Source organism: Elephantulus edwardii, unplaced genomic scaffold (assembly GCF_000299155.1).
Source record: "Elephantulus edwardii isolate Elephantulus edwardi_28Jun2011 unplaced genomic scaffold, EleEdw1.0 scaffold00229, whole genome shotgun sequence".
Taxonomy (NCBI): Eukaryota; Metazoa; Chordata; class Mammalia; order Macroscelidea; family Macroscelididae; genus Elephantulus; species Elephantulus edwardii.
In genome coordinates, this window is record NW_006399979.1 from 3,452,667 (window position 1) to 3,473,417 (window position 20,751).

Consider the following 20,751-nt stretch of genomic DNA (forward strand, 5'->3'; position numbering starts at 1 on the left):
GCCAACACCATTTGTTAAAAAGGCTGTCGTTCCCCCACTTCACTGATTTCATCTCCTTGTCAAAGATCAGTTGACCATAGATAGATGGGCCAGTTAAATTTTGATTTGTCCTTTTGGTTAAAAAGATAAATGAAGGAATAAGAGTCATAAGGGCAGAAAGTCTTTATTTTGATAAAGATAAAAGTGAAATTACTAATCTGGTGCAAATACATGGAGGATTTATATCAAATACCTTACACATAGTAATAAATATACAGTGGGAGATGATAGGAAGGATATATTTAGGAAGCTGAGAACTGAAAATTTTCCAGGATGATAAACATTTAACAGCTTTCAGATACATAGCTATTTACTATTAAAGTCAGGACAGTGACTCATATCCTTTGCCACATAACCTGTGATATTCTTAGAGAATAAACCAGCAGCAGTTATGGCAAGAAAATAGATTACTTTTCCTATTTAGAAGGGAAATGTGTAAGAATGCCAATTTCATTTTGAGTATTTAAAACAGCTTGATACTAAAAAATGTTTATAATCTCAGTTAAAAGTGTTAGACAAGAAGCAAGATAGAAATTTTCTATTTAGTTACTCCTTATAGTTTCTAAATTAAAAATATTCATGTGAATTTGATGTTTTTATTACAATAAAAGGAGAAAAGACTGGAAAATTGTATTTTTATACTATGAAATTAACTAATTATCCCTACTTTTGCTGCATATTTAAAACATTCCATGCCAGATGAATTGGGGATTTCTGGCCCAGAGTCCACCAGCATTTGGGTGTACCTGAATTGTAAAATACCAAGGGCCTGTTTTTTGAATTGTTTTTGGTCAAACATTCTAGGTGGTTTGTCCACTTGCTGTACAGAGGTAACTTGTGGTTGCTGTGAAGCTGAACACTGTAACACCTGATATGTCAAAGACGATAGTGGTTACCCATGGTCGAGAGTGTTTGGTGGAGCTCCCAATTAAAACAAGCTTGGGAGCAGGAGCGGCATCCACTTGTGAAATAGTTTGCCTCCGGAAACCCTAATTTTTGAATGTATAAAGCAAAAAGGAAACCCAAAGAACTCATTATTGTGTCAGACTTCAAGGGCTGAATGAAAGACCTGAACACTTGTATAACTTTCATCCTTTCTCTGGGGTACTTTATGTAGAATAGGAACCTAAGATATGAACTCCAAAATTGAAATGTCCATATGCAATCCTATTTAACCAAAAATTTTGAAAACCACTTTAAGTGCTTTTATATCATTTAAAGGTCCTTTTCTAAAAGCTATGTAATAGTTATTTGTAGTGTTTTCCCTTCACCATCTCCAGCTGTCTCAACATAGGATTTATGATACATTTTTAAATAAATATGTTAAGTGAAGCTATTCTAATGACCCATCTTTGGCTTGGTAGCATTGCTTTCTGTCCACTGGGCCTGCTAATCTCTCCCTTTGTTGATGTTATTGTTAAGTGCCATCGAGTTGCAGGCAACCCTATGAAAGAGAGTCCTCAACGCTTGGGTGTCTTTCATCCTCCCTCCAGGTTCATGGGGTTTCTGGAGGCAAGCTATTACGGAAGTGGCCCTCGGGCCTGTCTTTCGCTGTTTTTGTTCAGACATTCCTCTAGGTCATGTAGCCCTGGTGTACAAGTTGCCATATACAACAGTAACTTGTGGTTGCTGTGAGGCTGAACACTGTGACACTGATGTGTCAGATGCGTTAATGGTTGGTCACCCATGGTGGACAGAGAGTGGGGTGGACCTCCCTGATTAAAACAAGCTTGGAAGGAGGAGTGGCATCCACTTCCCTAATAGCTTGCCTCCAGAAACCCTATGTACCTGGAGAGAGGATGAAAGACACCCAAGCATTGATGACTCTCCTTCATAGGGTTGCTATGAGTCGCCTGCGACTCGACGGCACTTAACAACAACATTCTAATGACTAAGTCATCTGGATCATTTTTGCTACTACATAAAATAGACTAAACATGGTATGCCTTTTTCCATAGTCTGAATCATAACTGCTGAGTATACCAAGACTCATTCTTGTGTGGTTTTATAAGTGGCTCAAAAATTATTTAAAGATAAAACATTTCAAAAATGTTTTATAAAAGGTTGTATATAATTGTATATAATTCTGGGAACATGGAGTACACATGAGTATACTTTTCTCTGTTCCTCCCTTTAAGCAGAACTAAAAAGTGTGGACAATTAAGAATATACATTTGGAAAATGGAGGAAAGACAGATAGCTAGGAATCCCAGCCCTTGAGGTCTGACACAATAATGAGTTCTTTGGATTTGCTTTTTTCTTTATATAGTCTACTGTGGGCACTAGAAGAGCACATATCCTTGAAATGCCCAAGTATACAGACAGAAAATACGCCATAAAAAATCTAGCCAAAGGACTGGGAAAGTACAGCCTACTAAAACAGAAATTTAAAGGTACAACTTCTCTACTGCAGTCAAATAACATAGAAAAAGTTAGATAAGAGTCCTGTAGCAGCAGAGGCTGAGTGGAGAGCCTCTTCTATTCCAAATAATAGCAGAGATCTTAGCGGGGATTCTGGTGTCCCACCTATACTTGGAAGTAATGAGTGACCTGTTTCACATCACTCTGGTGTGATCTGTCTGAGGTCTAGTGCCAGAATTCAGATGTTCATCACCATTGATTGATTATCATGTTAATTGGAGATCAGGTCAGGAGTACCCTCAAGATACCCCTCCCAATTTTAGCGCGAATGCTCTACCATCATTGAAAATTAGAAGATTCCTTTTTCCTGAGGTGAAAAGCACCTCTTCCCCATTCCCTACACGATTTTGATTGGAAGCCAAGGAGAGAACCTGAACGTCACATTCACTTTAATAGTAATGAGGTTGCGTTGCTTTCATTCATGAGAGCAGAGTCCAAAAAATGGCCTCTTAAAAATATTTTTTAAAGATCTAGTATTCAAGAATAGGGACCCCTATGTACTTAGAGGAATTGCTCTGCAAAGCCAAAGGCAGGCTGTTTAAATCCACAACATGCTCCGCAGGAGAGATGGGCAACCATTTTCATGTGCAATTTATAGCCTCCAAAACTAGGCTTCAAGGTCAGCTATGAGGCAGTTCCGACTCGATGGCAAATAACAACAGTATACAGTAATAAAACCAGACTGCCCAGGTTTAAGTTGGAAATCACTTGTCATAGCAAGGTCCAGGGAAATCTTAATCTGAATAAGATAATCAACAGGTGCCATCACTCAACTAACAAATTAGAGTTAAATGACAAGGAACTTTTTTTAGTAGTTACCATAAAAATGATTAAGTGAGCAGCTGTAAGCATGCATAATGCAAAAAAGAGAAACACTATCATCAAACGTACAGATATAAAGAAGACATAGATGGCAGTGATAGACTGAAAAATATATCAACTGTCACTATCCCTCTTCTAAAAGAAAACTTGGAAATAATCCAGTCTGAACAATTTGGGGGAATGGGAGTGAACAGAACTTCAAGAAAATAACAATAAATCTGATACTAATGTCATCACACTCATAGAAGGAAAAAAAAATCAAAGAAGTTGGGGCTGAAAATGTATTCAGAGTCATGAAGATAATCATTATCTCAAACAGGGTAAACCAAAAGAAATCTTCATCAGGGGACATCATAGACTAACATTTTGCTCTCTAAAGGGGAAAAAAATTCTAGGAAGCAGCCAAAAAATCTTGTATTCTTTTAATTGAAAGCATGACATGACAACAGATTTCTCATCAGAAGCCAAAGAGGCCAGTAGTAAGTGACATAATTTTCTCCAGGTGCTAAAATGAATAATTCTCTAGAAATACCTAGGTAGATAATTGCAGGTTAAAGAAGACTAAAGAATTTGTTGTCAGCAGATGCACTATATAAGAATGGCAAAAATTAAAATCTCCAGAAAGGAAATGATAAGAGGAAACTGAAGATACCATGAATGTAGACAGAACTGTTAGACAGAACTCTGGATAAGTACAATAAGTCTTCCATCTACTCTTAAATAATGTTCATTGAGGCAGAAATTTAACACGGGCTAGTTTGGTGGTCAGAATATGTGGAGAACATATTTAAAGCTGTTGTAAATTGGAGAAGGTAAGGGGAGAAGTGGAGAAGTTCCTATACTTGATAGGTTCTGTCCTTTTACGTTTACATAGTCTTTACACAATTTGGAAATAGAAATTGAACTATATACTTCCCAAAAGTACGTCTTTTAAAATACAATGACAAAAGCAAGTTAAAAGCATTGAAAATGAGATGGATCTAAGCATTGAAAATGAGATGGATCTGTTAATAGGAGATGACGCAGAATTCAGGGAAAAAAAAAAGTTAATCCACAAGAAGCTATAACAATCTTCCCTCCTCCCTTTCATTCATTGTTCCACTTTTTGCCCTGCCTACCCCTCCATCCCAATTTGCTCTTCTCTTGAAAAGTAAAAGAAAGATTCTTTCATTGTAAAACAGTCCCTTTCCAAGGTCCACTCTATTGTGCAGCCTTCATTCTGGATTCTGACATGACAATAATACCTAATCATAAATCCATTTTAAATAGTTCTCTCTCCCTTATCTGTTTCAATACAGTACACATAATTTATCCCATCTTTCTCAGTCTCCTCTCAACCCCGATGTCAATCCCATTTTACAACAGTGGCACCATGCAGTATTGAGTTCCTTACTTTTCAATGGAGCGTACTGTCTCATTGTGTGAATATACCAGAGATTCTCTATTCATTCGTTTGTGGATGGACACTTGGGTTGTTTCCAAATATCTTTGCTATTGTGAACAAAGCTGAAATAAACATGGGTTTGCATATATCTCCTTGTGTGGTGGTAATGGTTTCCTTAGGGTATATACCCAGCAGTGGAATTGCTGGCTCGAATGGTAGTTCTATTTACAACTTTTTGAGAAAGCACCATACTGCCTTCCATAGTAGTTGCACCATTTTACACTCCCACCAGCAGTGAATAAGGGTTCCAGTTTCTCCACAACCTTGTCAGCATTTGTTGGTTGCTGTTCTGTTAAACTTTGCTCTTCTTACTAGGGTGAGATGATATAACTGTTTTGATTTACATCTCTCTTAGAGATAGGGATTTTGAATATTTCTTCATGTGTGTGTTGGCCATCTGATGTCTTTTTTTGTGAAGTATCTGTTCATAGCCTGTGCCTATTTTTCAGTTGGGTTATTTACCTTTATCTTGTTGTGGTGCTCAACTATAAATTCTAGATATAAGTCCCTTGTCTGACATGGCAAAAACTTTTTCCCAGTCTGTGGCTTCCCTTTTTACCGTGTTGGAGAAGTTTTTGAATGTGCATAGGGATTTGATTCTTAGAAGTTCTCATTCATGTATTTTATTTTCTCCTGGTTGTAGATTTTTCAAGATGCTTGGAAGACTGTTTAAGTTGTGGATTAGGACTTTTAGAGTTCTTCCAAGCTTTTCCTTAATGAAATTTATAGTCCTTGGTTTTAGTCCTAGGTCCATGATCCACTTTATTTTTTTATATGGAGTAAAGTGTGGATCTTGTTTGAGTTTTCTACAGTTTTCTAATTTTGCCAACACCATATTTTAAAAAGGCTGTCATTTTCCCATTTAACTGATATTATCTCTTTATCAAAAATCAGTTGACCATAGGTAGATGGGCTGATCTGGATTCTCAGTTCTATGCCATTGATCCATGTGTCTGTCATTGTACCAGTACCATGCTATCTAGACGACCACAGCAGTGTAGTAGGATTTGAAATCAGGGAATAAGATGCCTCCTACCTTGTTTTCTCTTTTTAAGGAGTGCTTTGTTTATTCAGGGTCTCTTTCTATTACAAAGGAAATTGGAGATTGCCTCTTCCATCTCATTGAAGAATGGAATTGGTATTATATTGGGATTGCATTGAACATGTAAACTGCCTTCGGTAGTACTGTCATTTTCACAATAGTGAGTTTTCCTATCCGTGAGCAAGGGATATTCTTCCATTTCTCCAGGACTCTCTTTGTTTCTTGTAGTAATGTTTTGGAATTTTCTTTTAATAGATCCTTTGTGCTTCTGGTTAGATTTACTCCCAAGTACTTAATCTTGTAATTGCACATTGTGAAGGGTATTGTTTTTCTTAGCTCCAGTTTTTTATTATCTTTGTCACTGTAGAGCAATCCAGTTAATTTTTTGTATGTTGATCTTGTATCCTGCCACTTTGCTGAATTGGTCAACTATGTCCAGTATTTTTCTTGCTGAGTCTTCATGGTTATATAAGTTATACTGTCATATCATCTGCATAGAGAGATAATTTTACCTCGTCTTTGCCAATTTGTATACCTCTTATTTCCTTTTCTTGTCTTATTGCTATCACTAAGATTTGCAATACAGTACTGGATAGGAGGGGTGATAGTAGGCAACCTTGCCTAGTCCCTGTTCTCAAGGGGAATGCCTTTAATCTCTATCCATTGAGAACATTGTTGGGTTTGCATATATAATATTTACTATGTTGAAGAAATTCCCCTCTAATCCTATTTTGTTGAGTGTTTTAATCAGCAAAGGGTGTTGGATTTTGTCAAAGGCCTTGTCTGCATCAATTGACAGGATCATGTGGTTTTTGTTCCTTGCTTTGTTAATGTGATGAATTACATGATTGTTTTTCTTATGTTGAACGATCCTTGCATACCTGTTATGAATCCCACAGTTTATCATGTTGAATTATTTTTTTGATGTATCGTTGTATTCTATTGGCCAAAATTTTATTCTGGATTTTTTGCATCAATGTTCATGAGAGATAATACACTATAGTTTTCTATTTTGGTAATGTCTTTACCTGGCTTTGGTATCAAGGATATGTTTGCGTCATAGAATGAGTCTGGGAGAATTCAATCTTTTTCTATTTTCTGAAATAGTTTATGTAGGATTGGTGACAGTTCTCTGAATGTTTTATAAAAGTCACTTGTAAAGCCATCTGGTCCGGGACTTTTTGGTTGGAAGCGATTTTATTACCTTTTCAATTTCTTCTTTTGTAATGGGTCTGTTAAGGTATGCAATTTCAGTTGGTGTCAGTTTAGGTTGTTGTTGTTAAGTGCCATCGAGTCGCAGGCGACTCGCATAGCAACCCTTTGAAGGAGAGTCCTTGACACTTGGGTGCCTTTCATCCTCTCTCCAGGTTCATAGGTTTTCCAGAGGCAAGCTATTATGGAAGTGGATGCTACTCCTCCTTCCATGCTTGTTTAGTCGGGGAGCTCCACCCCACTCTCCATCCGCATTGGGTAGCCAACCATTAACGCATTTGACACATCCTTGTCACAGTGTTCAGCCTCACAGCAACCACAAGTGAGCGTGGGACGGCAACTTGTACACCAGGGCTATACGACCTAGAGGAATGTCTGAACAAAAACAAGGAAAGACTGGCCTGAGGGCCGCTAACTAAAAGTCACCCACCTTTGTCTTGGTCATTTCTAAGTATTTATCTGTTTCCTCTAGGTTTTCATATTTGTTTATTTTTTCATAATATTCCAATATTAGCATTTTTATTTTATTTGCTTCTGTTATGACATTGCCCATTTCATCCCTTATTCAAATTATTTGTGTCTTTTCCTTTGTTAGTTTTGCTAGTGGTGTGTCAATTTTATTGACCTTTTCAAAGAGCCAACTCCTAGTTTCGTTGATGGTCTCAGTTGTTTTTGTTTTTTCATTTATTTCTGCTCTAATTTTTATAATGTCAGGTTTTGTAGAGGGTGTCAGGTTTTCTTGCTGGGTTTTTGGTTTTTTTTTGTTGTTGTTGTTGTTTGTTTTTTTGGGGGGGTTTTTTGTCTTCCCCCCCCCCCCAGTTTGTTGGAGATGTTGGGTTAGAGAGTTAATGGTCATTTTTTTCCTGCCTTTTGATATGTTTGCTTATTGCTATAAATTGACCTCTGATAACCACTTTGGCTGTTTCCCAGAGATTTTTGTAAGTGATGTTTTGTCATTTGTTTCAAGAAACTTTTTAACTTCATTTTTTATTTCTTTTAATACCCACTCATGTTCAAGCAACGTTGTTCAGCTTCCAAATGTATGTTTTTTTTCTCTTTTATCCTCATTATTAATTTCTAATTTTGTAGCACTTTGGCCTGAGATAAAACTTTGTATTATTTGTTGTTGTTTTTTAATTTATTGATGCTTGCCTTGTGACATAAAATGTGATCTATTCTGGAGAATGTTCCATGCACATTGGAAAAGAAGGTACACGTCTTTGTTTTTTTGGGGGGGTGCATTAGCCTATAAATATCTATGAGGTTGAATTAGTTTATTGTGTGGTGGTTTAATTCCTGAGCATCTTTGGTGAGTTCTTTTCTTGGGAAGGGTGTTTTGAAGTCTCCACGTACTATAGTAGTGTTGTCTTAATTCCTTTTTCAATTTTTTTTTATGTTTGTTTTTTATGTCTTGCAGGTCTTTCATTTGGTGCATAGATATTTATTATTGTTAGGTCCTCATGTTCTATTGTCCTTTTAAGCATTATGTAGTTACCTTCCTTGTTCGTTGTCATGGTTTCTGCATTGAAATTTATTTTATTGGAGATATATTTCACTACTTATGCTTTTTTATGGTTGCCATTTGCTTGGTATTTTTTCCCCTATGCTTTTATTTTTAGTCTTTATTTTTCAGGTGTGTCTCTCTTAGACAGCATATTGTTGGATATATTCATTCATTCATTCATTCATTCCGTCCAGTCTGCTACTCTTTTTCTCTTCAGTGGGGCATTTAACCCATTCACATTCTGTGTGATTATTGAGAGAGGTAGGGGTTTTTTTTTGTTTGTTTTTTTTTTTTTTTTTTCTTTTCATCTCAGAAGCCAGATCCGTCAATTTTATTTTTCAACAGAAATTCAGGTTCGGGATAGGTTCATCACAGACAAGATCATAGATTTGGAATCAATTTCTGCTAATCAAGACCCTAAACTTACTTGTCAAGAAGCAGTGCAAATGGGCCTCCACCCAGTGGGGAGATAGTGACCCCTCCCTGTTGGGAAAAAAAAAACAAACAACAAAACTGCAATTTGAAATAACAGCCTTTCCTGTACAGAATGGTTTACCGTTCAAGAGCACCCTTTCAGCACATTGGCCCTTGCTATCATTGTGTTCAGTTCTTTTTGGTGTTGCTAGTTACTTTAGTCCAGGCTGCTTTTTCTGTGGCACCTCTGTTACAAGGAAGTCTCTGTTTCTTGCAACGCTGGTCTTGTTTTTACAAACTCCCTTAGGTTCTAGTTTTGTGTATATCTTGATCTCTCATTCATATTGACGGACAGTTTTGCTTAGTATTCTTGGTTGACAGTTGTATTCTTTGATTGTTTGATATATGTCCTTCCACTGTCTTCTTGCGCACATGGTTTCTTCTGAGAAATTGGCACTTGCTCTTATCTGCGCTCCTTTATAGGTTACTCTTTGTTTCGTCCTCACTGCTTTCAGAATTCTCTCCTTATCTTTGGTTCTGGCAGATTTAATAACTTTGTGGTTTTCTTTTGCGGTCTGTTCTATATGGTGTTTGCTCAGCTTCTAGAGTATACTCTCATTCTTCATTATGCCTGGGAAGTTTTCCTCTAGTAATTCTTCCACATCTTTTTTGGTGCCTTTACTTGCTTCTTTTTCTTTCCTGGGATTCTGATGATATGCATGTATTTCTCTTGTGTCCCACATTATTCTTAGGTTTTCTTCTTTTTCCTTCCTCTTTCATTCTGCTTTTTGTTCTAAGCAGATCAGTGGTGACGGTTCTGTTTCACTGGTTCTGTGTTCCATGTCTTCAACTCTGCTCATGTGACCCTCCATCAAGTTGACGGCATCTGAAACAATGGACCTTATATTTTGGATCATGGTTCCTTGTTTTTCCAGTACCACTAATACCTAGTTTGTTTTATTTGCATTGTTCTGGATTGTTTTTTTAAGCTCCTCCTGGTTTTTGGTTGCAGTGTCCTATAATCCTTCAAGTTTGTCTTTCACCCATTGAAAATAGTCAATCATTGTTCTTTTAAATTCTGTGTCAGAAAGTTCCATCAGACTTTCTGACTTGAAGAAATCCATTGATACTGTGTCACCTTTTGGGGGTGACATCTTGCTTTGTGCTTGTGTAGGGTGTAGGATAGCTTGCTTCTTTCTTGACATTGATAGGTTCTTGATCTGAAGACTATGCTCTAGAAATCGGTGGGGAACCTACCCCACCTCTGTTTCTCTCTTAACTTCTGACTCAAGGGAAAGTTCAGTTCAGGGCCTATGAAAACAGCCTCTTTTTAGGTAAATCAATCAAGGTGCTCCTGATTAAAGGCAAGTTGATTTGACTGATGTGTAGGCCGAATTGTGGGCAGCGGCAGGCAAGGCGGCCGGTGGGGTGGTGGTGGAGATGGGGCATAACCACAAGGACAGGTCAGCTACTTTTAGGGACCTCACTCAGATTTCAGCTGTCCAGGTATGCTCTTGAGTGGGGTCCCTACTCAGATTCCACTTGTCTGTTTCTCACCCAGCAGCCTCTGCCCAGCAGGCCCTAAGAAAGCTCAGTCATATTCCCACTGACTCACTCATTCTTGGCAGGTTGGTAGGTTCCAAGAAAACTCAGTCAAATTCCTACCATCCCACTCGCTCCTGGGTGATCTCCTGGGTGGTTGGCAGGGGCCATGAAAATTCAGTCAGATTCCAACTGGCCAGCTCACTCCTGGCAGGTCAGTTGGGTTTAAGAAAACCCAGTCAGTTTCCCACTAACATGCTTTCTCCTGGAGGATGGGTCCCACAGCAGCTCAAATGCCGGCTTCCACTGGTGCCTGCAGCTCTCTGCTCCTGTAGTTCCCAAACTAATTATTATTTATTTTTATTTTATTGTTTTTGTGCGAATGTACTGTCAAATCAGACCTGACTGGTACAGGAGGAGATTGTCCTTCCTTCCCCGGCAGAACATCTGGTGGACTCAACCATGTGCCTCTGGGATTGTAGTTGCAGCTCCTTGCCACTAGGCCACCAGAGCTCCCCCACAAACTTAATTATTTTAATGAAAGTTCTGATTCAAATTCCTACTGTTCATGTTGCACCACGTCGGTCTCTGTGTGCCATGTTGGTCTCTTTGGTGACTCATTTCTATGCACCTTGCTGTTCCTCCAGCTCCTTACACTGCTTCCTCCTCTGCCACCATCTTGGTTGCTCTCCTGAGCTATAACAATCTTAAAAGTATGTTCGAGTAACTCAGCTACATAATAAAAGAATCACAAAGTGTACTGGAATGGAAAGCAGACATTGACACCATAGTTATAGTTGGAGACTTCACAACCTTGTTGCAAACATTGACAGAATTTGACTGTAAACCAGCACAGATGTAGAACTCCCTGACACACCATCAGCCAGTACTAAAATGTTTATAGAGTACTAACTGACAATTGCACAATGCACATTTATTTCAAGTAATTGAAATCCCAGCGTGCATTTTCCAGTTACAGTGGAATCAAACTAGAAATCAAAAACAAAAAAGTGTAAGTCTCCATACACATGGAAACCAAACACCACACTTTATACATCAAAGTCAGACTCTTATAGGAAAATTGACATTGAGCTATTTTATATGGATACATTATCAGTCTTTATAGGATACTATTAAAAAATCAATGCTGAGAGGGACATCTGCTGTATGACATGTCACGTGTTTACGTTAAGAGGATAAATCTCAAAACCAGTAAGTTTCCAAATAGATAACCTAGAAAGAATGAACCAGAGTAAGAATAATTAGTAAGAATGGAAAGCAATTATGCTGAAATCAGAAAAGTAAAAAGGATTCTTTGAAAGATCAATAAAATTGGTAAGCAGTTGTAATTACTTATTACTATCAAGAATAGAAAAAAAATAAGGAATTACTACAGACCCTCCAGCTATCAAAAAGTTAATAAATACTGCAGACAACTTTATACCTATATAATTGGCAATCAGGAAATGGACCACTTGGAAGACATGTTATTCTTGATGCCATCAACCCCATTACTATGATGGTGACCCTGTAAACAACAAATTTGAACCTTACCTTATCATCCACCAATTTCACAGTCTCTGATATGCCCAATCCTAATGTTACATTTGATTTCTTGACTCTTGGTACTAAGAGAGCATTGATAGTAGATCCAAGAAAAATGAAATCGTTGACAACTACAGTCTTTTCTGGATGTGTAATGATGTTGTCTATTGGTCCAGTGGTGAGGAAAAGATTTTAAGTTCATGGAAAGTATTAGCTATCACAATTTAGGCACTTTGAGAAGATTGATAATATTAAGGAAACTTCATTTGTATTTAAAACCCTTTTTAAAAAAATCATCATTGACTTTACTATAGAATTCTACCAAATATTCATGGTCTTAACACAGTCTTATGTATTCTCCTCCAAAATAAAGAAGAGGGAAGTAACTCACTACATAAACATTAGTATATGAAAATCCGTATGTACAAAATAAGAGAATTAGGCTGATATCCTTCATGACCATAAATACGAAAACTTGTAACCAAAAAATACAGTTGTTGTTTACCATCCAGTCAGAACTGTCTCATAGCTGACCCTCTAGGGTGTTTTCAGAAGTAGTTAATTGCATGGGGGAGGAAATTGCCTATCCTTTTTCCTCAGAGCAGCTGGCAGATTCGAAACAAGTGCCTTCGGGATTCCAGAGAAAATGTTACCACTAGACCAGAGATCCCTCTAAAAAAAATGTGTAAATAACAAAATCATTATATCATGACAAAATTTGTAATTATTATATCATTTACAAAATTATTATATCATTTACAAAATCTGTAAATAACAAAATTATTATATCATGACCATGTAGGGTTGGCTTAAGGTTTATAAGGCTGGTTGTTCTGTACGTAATGAAACAGTTTTTATGATAGAAATAACTCATAAAACAAAAAATAGAGGGCAACTTTCTCGACTTGATTAGAAGCAGGAGTGGTATCCACTTCCTAAACAACATGCCTCTAGAAACCCTATGAGCTTTGATAAATGGATGTTCATACGGTCACTGTGAGTTGTGCTCCACTCAGCAGCAGTCAGAAACACAATATGCTTAAGGTGAAAACAAGAATGCTTTCCCTCATAGATGGAAAATAATGCAAGGCATTATTATAGTTGCCTTATTTCATGCATAGTTAACTGGGTAGAGACCATGGATGATGAAGTCCATTGTGGAATAAAGTGCACAGACTTTATAACAAACATTTCTATTCATAAGGCTTGATAACTGAAAAGTTTCCAATTACAGTAATGAAGTTGAAGGTGCTAGAACGAAGGCTTTTATGATTTAGGGGGGGGGAAAAACCATATATGATTTATTAGTAGTATAAAGTTTTATTTATACCAGACTTCATTTAAAAGCTATTAGTTATATTTCTAGAATTATAAATTTTTAATTACTCTTAATTCTCCTTCCCCAGCTTAGCTCCAAGGTTTCTATGTCTCTCCCCATACCTCAGTCTTTCATCATAAGGTAGAAAAAGGACATTTTAAAAGGGAGAGGGTATGGAATCATTAAATTACTAGAACGGGTGAACATTTATCAGGGAAATAAAGAGTGCTTATAACTAGTTCTTGAATTTTAATTAATCAGAAATTGTACATAATCCTCCTGCTGAGAAAGAATGCTTTGTGATAATACTTTTTCTGTTTTACCCCGTTTAGGACTACCGAGACATCATTGACACTCCAATGGATTTTGCTACTGTTAGAGAAACTTTAGAGGCTGGGAATTATGAATCACCAATGGAATTATGTAAAGATGTCAGACTTATTTTTAGTAATTCCAAAGCATATACCCCAAGCAAAAGATCAAGGGTATAAAGTATTCTTTGTTTAAATTACATATTAATAGAAAAGTATGTTACCTTGCTTATTTTTGCCTTTGTTTATAAGTTATAATAGACAAGCTTTACCCTAGCACATTAATAGGAAGGAAAATTTGTGAGTAATTTATTTAAAAAGTATATTTTTCACCAGAGGTGACATCAGAAGGAGTGATACCTTTTTTTTATTTGCAGTAATAGAATATAGATGCTAGCCCAAGGCGGCAGTGGCTCAGAATCTTTGGGTTTAATATCCTTAGTTTCAGATTTCACTGAATATTCTATGGACGGGGGCGGGGGAACCCCGCAAAAGAACCCACTCTCTGTCACTGTTGTTGCTTCCAGCTTGTAGCTTTCCTAGCTCTCTCAAGCTTTCAGGGCTATCAGACTTTAATGGGAGGAGATTTAGAACTGGAGCCTTTGAACTAGAGACCTTTTGGTTAGCAGCCCAGCACATAGCATAGTAGACTACTAATTTCTCTTTCTGAGACATCTGAATGCAGAGTGGGGGTTTCCCTTTAGGAATTTTGGAGTTTGGAAGTTTCATATCCTAAACAAAAAATTATTAAATTATAAAAATGCTTCCATTTTACCTATAACTTGTTGAAAAAGCAGTATTGAAATTAGCAAAAGTTTTTTCTAGAAAGCTATACAGTTATGTTAGTAATTACTTATCATTTTCTATTTAAGAATCTATGAACCATTTTTTCCCCTTTTCATAGATTTACAGCATGAGTTTGCGCCTGTCTGCTTTCTTTGAAGAACACATTAGTTCAGTTTTATCAGATTATAAATCTGCTCTTCGTTTTCATAAAAGAAATACAATGACCAAAAAGAGGAAAAAAAGGAACAGAAGCAGTTCTATTTCCAGTAGTACTGCATCAAGGTATTTAATTTCTGTTAGATAGCATCAACTCATCTATAACTTTGGCATCTAAATGAATAGAACTTGGTGTTTTTTAATACGTCCTTTACTATTCCCTATATTGCAGAATGATATATTTGACATGCAAGTTCCTATGATGTGGAGGATTTTTAAACTTTTAACTAAACCTATACTAGTGTAAGTGCTAAATTCCAACTGCTAAATCTATACAGTAAAACAGCATTATTAGGATAGTGATGGCATCATGCTTTCTGTCATATAACTGTAGCATTTACAGCAATCCTTCACTAAATAATCACTTTTCAAAGGCTCACAACCATACGAAATCCACTACAAATCTCATATTTTAACATATTTCATAATAGTACAATTTTTGAATCCAGAAGTATTATGAAACTATTTATTACTTATTTACATAGAGCTTATAAGAATAACTGAAGGTACTATCTTATTTACAGCCCTGAAAGGAAAAGAAAGATCTTAAAACCTCAGCTTAAGTCAGATATCTCTACCTCTCCATTCCCTACACCTACACGGTCGGTACCACCCAGAAATAATGCTGCTCAGATGAATGGTAAAATAGAATCCAGTTCTGTGGTTCGAACCAGAAGCAACAGAGTGGCTGCAGATTCACTTATTGCTGAACAACCATCTACTTCTTCAGCTGCAAAAACTTTTATTCCAAAAGCAAATACAACAGCAGTACCAGGAAAAACAAGTAAGAACCAGTTAATACTTCTGAAATGGAAGTGTATATAATGATTGGAGAGGGAGATAAAGTATACATTTAAATTACTTAAACTTTACTTTTAGATACCAGTGTTTCATGTTTTGCTTTTAAAAAATGCTATTTTTAATAAAATAGAGTTTTAAGAATGTCAGTGTGGAATAATAGAAATGACAACTTGATCGATAATTCTTTGATATGAGTTTGCTAGAACTTACTTGCCATAATCCTCTTTAAATGACAGAAAGTTTCTAATTATATTTGCTTCTTTGTTTCAGTATAGATCTGTACTAAAGAAAAGGCTTTATGTATTCCATAGGTTGTATGCTTTTGGCTGTTTCACGCAGTTAAGATTAGAAGCAGTGTCTACCTTTTTTGCTTATTTTTAGGTTCAGAAATAACTCTTGAGTTTTAATCTCTTGGGTGTTGTGTTTATTTTAGTACTAGAGAATTCTGTGAAACATTCCAAAACTTTGAATACTGTCTCAAGTCCTGCTCAGTCCAACTTCAGTCATGGCACTAGGACTAATTCTACAAAAGAATACACAGAAAAGGAAAAGCCAGTCAAACGTAAAATGAAGTCATCTGTACTCGCAAAGGCATCCAGTCTTTCAAAGACATCAGCAGTCATTGAGCAAGGTACGTATTACTGGTATCATCCAGGATAAAGTAGAGCCCTCTTAAAGATGTTATTTTTTTTTTTAGAATTAATATCATTTGTGCTCACTTTTCAGGGTACCTATGCAACTCTCATACTTTCACAGATTTATGCAAAAAGCAGAATAGTTTGATTTTTTTATTATTGTTGTTATGTGTTATGTATCAAGTCAACTATGACTCAGAGTGACCCTACGTACAATATCTCTGAACCCTGCTCCATCCTGAACCAGTCTTACTCTGTCTGACACACCTACCTACCTTCATTACCCCAGTTACTGTGTCAGTCCATCTCATCTGGAGTCTTCTCTCCTGTGCTATCTCTTAACCCTTCCAACCATAACCACCTTCAAAGACTGGTTCCACTTGGCCCAGAGTATGTAAGATGGAGTCTAGAATCTAAAAAGTAGTGAATATCATTTTTATCTTTGTTACTTCTGAAGTCTGTGAAACCAAACAGATACAGGGAATTGTGTAATATGGTTCTTATATTATAATAAGAGAACTCCAGTAGTCATTTTAACAGAGATTTTTACTTTTAGAAATATTTGGCCATACTAGGACAGTATAGAATTAGGATGAGCCACCAAAAAACTCACTATGATTTATGACATGAATAGGTCGAAATTAACACTCAGTTTCAAGCAGAGCTGTCCAAAAGAAATACAGTAATAGCTACATAAATAACTTCACATTTTCTAAAAGGTTTATCTAGTAAAAACAAATAATAACTATTCATTGTTAATAGTTATGTTATTAGACAACATAGGACCAGATTAGTGCATTTTTAAAATATTTTTTTTTCTGATTATGGTGAATTCCTTTTTTAAGAGAACCACATTAGTGTTTAATCTTCTTAAGTTATATATTGTTTTATAAAGTTGGTGAATGCTACTGACTTTTTCTTTTTCCTTAAAAATGTACAAATGCATATCCAGAAAAAATTTTGGATCATTCCAGAAGTTTTCTTGGAAGCCTTGAGGCTCATCTATTTAATTTTTAATGGAAACGTGGATTCCATATTTAGGACACTTTTTAGTAGTCTTGATGAAAACAGAAAAGGTGTAGGGTCTTCATTCAGGCAGTTTAAATGTAATCATTTGGTAGAAAACATTTAACTACTCTGCACCCCTTGCTCTCTCAAATTCATATATAATGAATAATGACTAATCTAAAAAATTTTCATTTGTGTGGTAAGCATTTGGGAAATAAGGGTTTTTGTTTTTTGTGCTATTGACTCCTGAACTCTGGGGACTTACAGGCAAGAATTTGCACTACAAACTCAAAGTCAAGCCACCTGTTCGATAGCATTCTCCTATTTGATTTCTAGTCTCTGAAAACCTGTGGGGGGCAGCAGTTATGAGTTAGTTCTGACTCGACAGTGTTGAGTTGAGCTGACTGAATCTCATTCTTTCTCATGAGTCTTTTGGGCATTCTTTTTTGATATTTACAAAGCAGGAAATTAAAAATCATGACCACAATGCTGTTGTGAAGAAGTTTTTTTTTTTTATAACTTTGTACCTCTGCAGATTTCCTTTATAATACTCTACTACAAATCATCCACCATAACCAAATAAAATTTTAGAATCATAGAGGACAAAAGGGTTTGGGTTAATGTATGTATAATATCTTTGCCCTTCATCTGAAACTGTCATGGCTTTTTAACCTTTTTTCCCTTTATTATGATTCATAATGATATTAGATTTTTAATCATAATCATGGTGGCACATAACCATTTTCGGTAATTTTATGTAGTCTATATTCCTTAAAAATAGTAAATCAATCATTGGCAGTTCAGTTTCATAAGAAGATAAGGCTTTTTTATAAAGGTTGTAATATTTAGATTCTAAGTTCTTCAGAGATAATCATCCACACAGGATCAGGTAAGGATTTTTAATTCTTATATCAGGTACAAATAATCAGAAGAAAAGGACTAATAGAATTAATTACAGTGTTTACTAAATTTAAAGGTCGTAAGTTTTAAGCTAAGATGATTATGGTTGTTATGTACTATCAATTCTGAACTGACCCTCCAGTGGGTTTTCAGAGGCACTAAATCACACAGGAGGAGATCGCCCATCTTTATCCAGCAGAGAATCAGAGGTGGATTGGCAATGCATTTTTATTTCACTAGGTCACTTGGCTGTTAGGTGCTGTCGAATCCAGTACAACTCATAACAATGCTGTGAACAAAAGATCTGGATCCTGTTACATAACTGTTGCTCTTATGTTCCTAGAGTTTCCAAAGGGCTGTTGTTTAGGAAGTAGATGCCAGTCCTGCCTCCAAAGCCTGTCTTAATCTTAAACCCTGTCTACCATGGGTAATCATTATGGCATTTGACACACCTTTCCATATCACAGCAAAACCAAGTTATCTCTACAGCAAACTGACAAACAAGTGCTATACCACTTAGAAAATTTTCTTCCCAAACAGAATCAACAGCAGGCTTCTAGCCCCCAGCTGAAACTATTTATTTAGTTGGGTTTTGTTTCATTTACAATAATTTGTAATCAGATTGATCAATCACTTGTGGGCTGAAAGTCATTCAGGACCTGGTGGGCGGCGCGCCTTTGTATTTCAAAGTCAGTTTGGCCCTATAAGTCTCCAGTTTGGAGGCTCATGTGTGAAGCAGTTGGATTCTGGAGGGTAGGGCCTCTTGGTTTAGTTGAAAGTCTAGTGTAAACTAGTCCACTAGCACTCCCTTATATATTCCATAATTTGCATTGCTTAAAGGTATGCAAGAATATAGAAAAACAAGATTTAAAAAAAAAAAACTTTATAAAATGAGTCACTTTGTTAGAATAAAAAGAAAATGGTTGTACATTAGAATGTGTAGTAAAATTAGATGTTGTTGTTAGGATCTGTTCATTCTTTTGGCCTTCATGGGATGTTCAGTGCTCTCCTCCAACACCACAGCTCAAAGGCATCACTTCTCGCATCTTTATTAATTTTAGTTAGATTAAGAAATCTTGGTTAATCCTAACTCATCAATTTATAGTATTAGTTTAGACAAGTTGGTTTCTTCCCCTCTCTCCACCCTGTTCACTCACATGTTAATTAAAGGTCACTGATGATTTTTTTAAAAAGGATTATTTCTCATCTGTGAGTTTTTATTAGAAAATAAGTATTAGCAGTAGACCTTATTGACTGGAAGGAGGGTCAAACTGAAAGCAGTTCCATGCACTAAATCATATTGTCCCCTTTTTGCAGATTGTAAGAACAGCACTCATCTTCCAGGAACCATTCAGCTAAATGGCCATGGAGGGCAGACATCAAAACTTGTCAAGAGGGGACCTGGAAGAAAACCCAAGATAGAAGTTAACACAAGCAGTAGTGGTGAAATTGTACATAAGAAAAGGGGTAGGAAACCCAAAAACCTCCAGTATCCAAAGCCTGAAAATTCACAGCAAAACAATGCACATCCCATCAGAGATGAAGTAGTTTCTTCTTCAGCATGTAGTTTTTCTTCTGAACCTACTATTGTAAAGGAAGATTTGTTACAGAAAAAGAGTCGAGGAGGCAGAAAACCCAAACGGAAGACACCAAAATTAGACTCAGATATTATGGTTCCTACAAGTGTTAAAATGTTAAGAAGAAGTAACCGGAAAAAGACAGATGATCCTGTGGATGAGGAAGAAGAGTTTGAGGAACTTAAAGGCTCTGAACCCCACATGAGAACTAGAAACCAAGGCCGCAGGACAGCTTTCTATAATGAGGATGACTCAGAGGAGGAGCAAAGGCAGCTGTTGTTTGAAGACACCTCTTTGACTTTTGGAACTTCTAGTAGGGGACGAGTCCGAAAGTTGACTGAAAAAGCAAAAGCTAATTTAATTGGTTGGTAATTTGTACCAAAATATTGTACTTCAAAATCTACAATGCAGGTACAGTTAAGGAGTACGTAGAACTAAGTCTTCTGCTTCCTTGCTGCTATGGTGGGTTAAGGAATGTTACAGTTTGGTTTGCAAAAAAGAAAAACAAAACAAACTTACGAGACACTTCACTTCTTTAAATGAATATATATATAAATATATACATATATATTTTAAATGTTTGCTATTTATTGCCCTTAGATAGGTTATGCATTTCAACATTTATTTTGTTCACTGTTTGAGACAAAAGAAATTGAGAACTTATACTGAATTCCTGATTTATTTATGGAAAAGGCAGTTCTGCTAAACTCTTGAGCATAATATTCCTAAGTGATTGAGCATTTCATGTTAAAAATGAATGTTTATTTTTGACCAAGCAAGGTACATTTCTATTGATGCCGAACTTGTGCCCCTAGGAAGCCAGATGTGAACTCAGAGTAGCAGTAAATGAAGAAATATGTATCGATAGAAAATTCCCAACATTTGATAACCTAAAAAGTTTAATTTTAATTAAAGAGTCTAGAAGAGGCTTTTTTGCTTTATTCCATTTCTGCCAAACTTAAGAGAAAATGTACTGATGAAAAGGAAACTTATCCACATTGGAAAAACATTTGACTGTCTAATTTTTCAGACCTTGATTCTTAATATCAATCACTCAATCTCTGTTTATTGTGCCAAAGACTGAGAATCAGTGCAGTGGAAAGCCAGTTTTTAACTGTCGGGACAGCATACAATTTTCAATACTGGAAAATGCTATATATTATTCTAAAAAGCATATTATTAGAGTTATGCTGAGATGTATCTTTTTTGGTACT

At 36.3% G+C, this 20,751-nt stretch overlaps 1 protein-coding gene across 1 annotated transcript in view; it reads left to right on the forward strand.

Annotated features, from left to right (window-relative positions):
- Positions 1-19,909, forward strand: part of PHIP (pleckstrin homology domain interacting protein) — a 184,240-nt gene extending 164,331 nt beyond the window's left edge. Inside the window, exons 33-37 of the mRNA XM_006898438.1 lie at positions 13,636-13,788; positions 14,519-14,682; positions 15,141-15,400; positions 15,851-16,048; positions 19,278-19,909. Of these exons, the coding sequence (XP_006898500.1) occupies positions 13,636-13,788; positions 14,519-14,682; positions 15,141-15,400; positions 15,851-16,048; positions 19,278-19,909 (1,407 nt within the window). The remainder of the gene's footprint in view (positions 1-13,635; positions 13,789-14,518; positions 14,683-15,140; positions 15,401-15,850; positions 16,049-19,277) is intronic.
- The last annotated feature ends 842 nt before the right edge of the window (positions 19,910-20,751 follow it).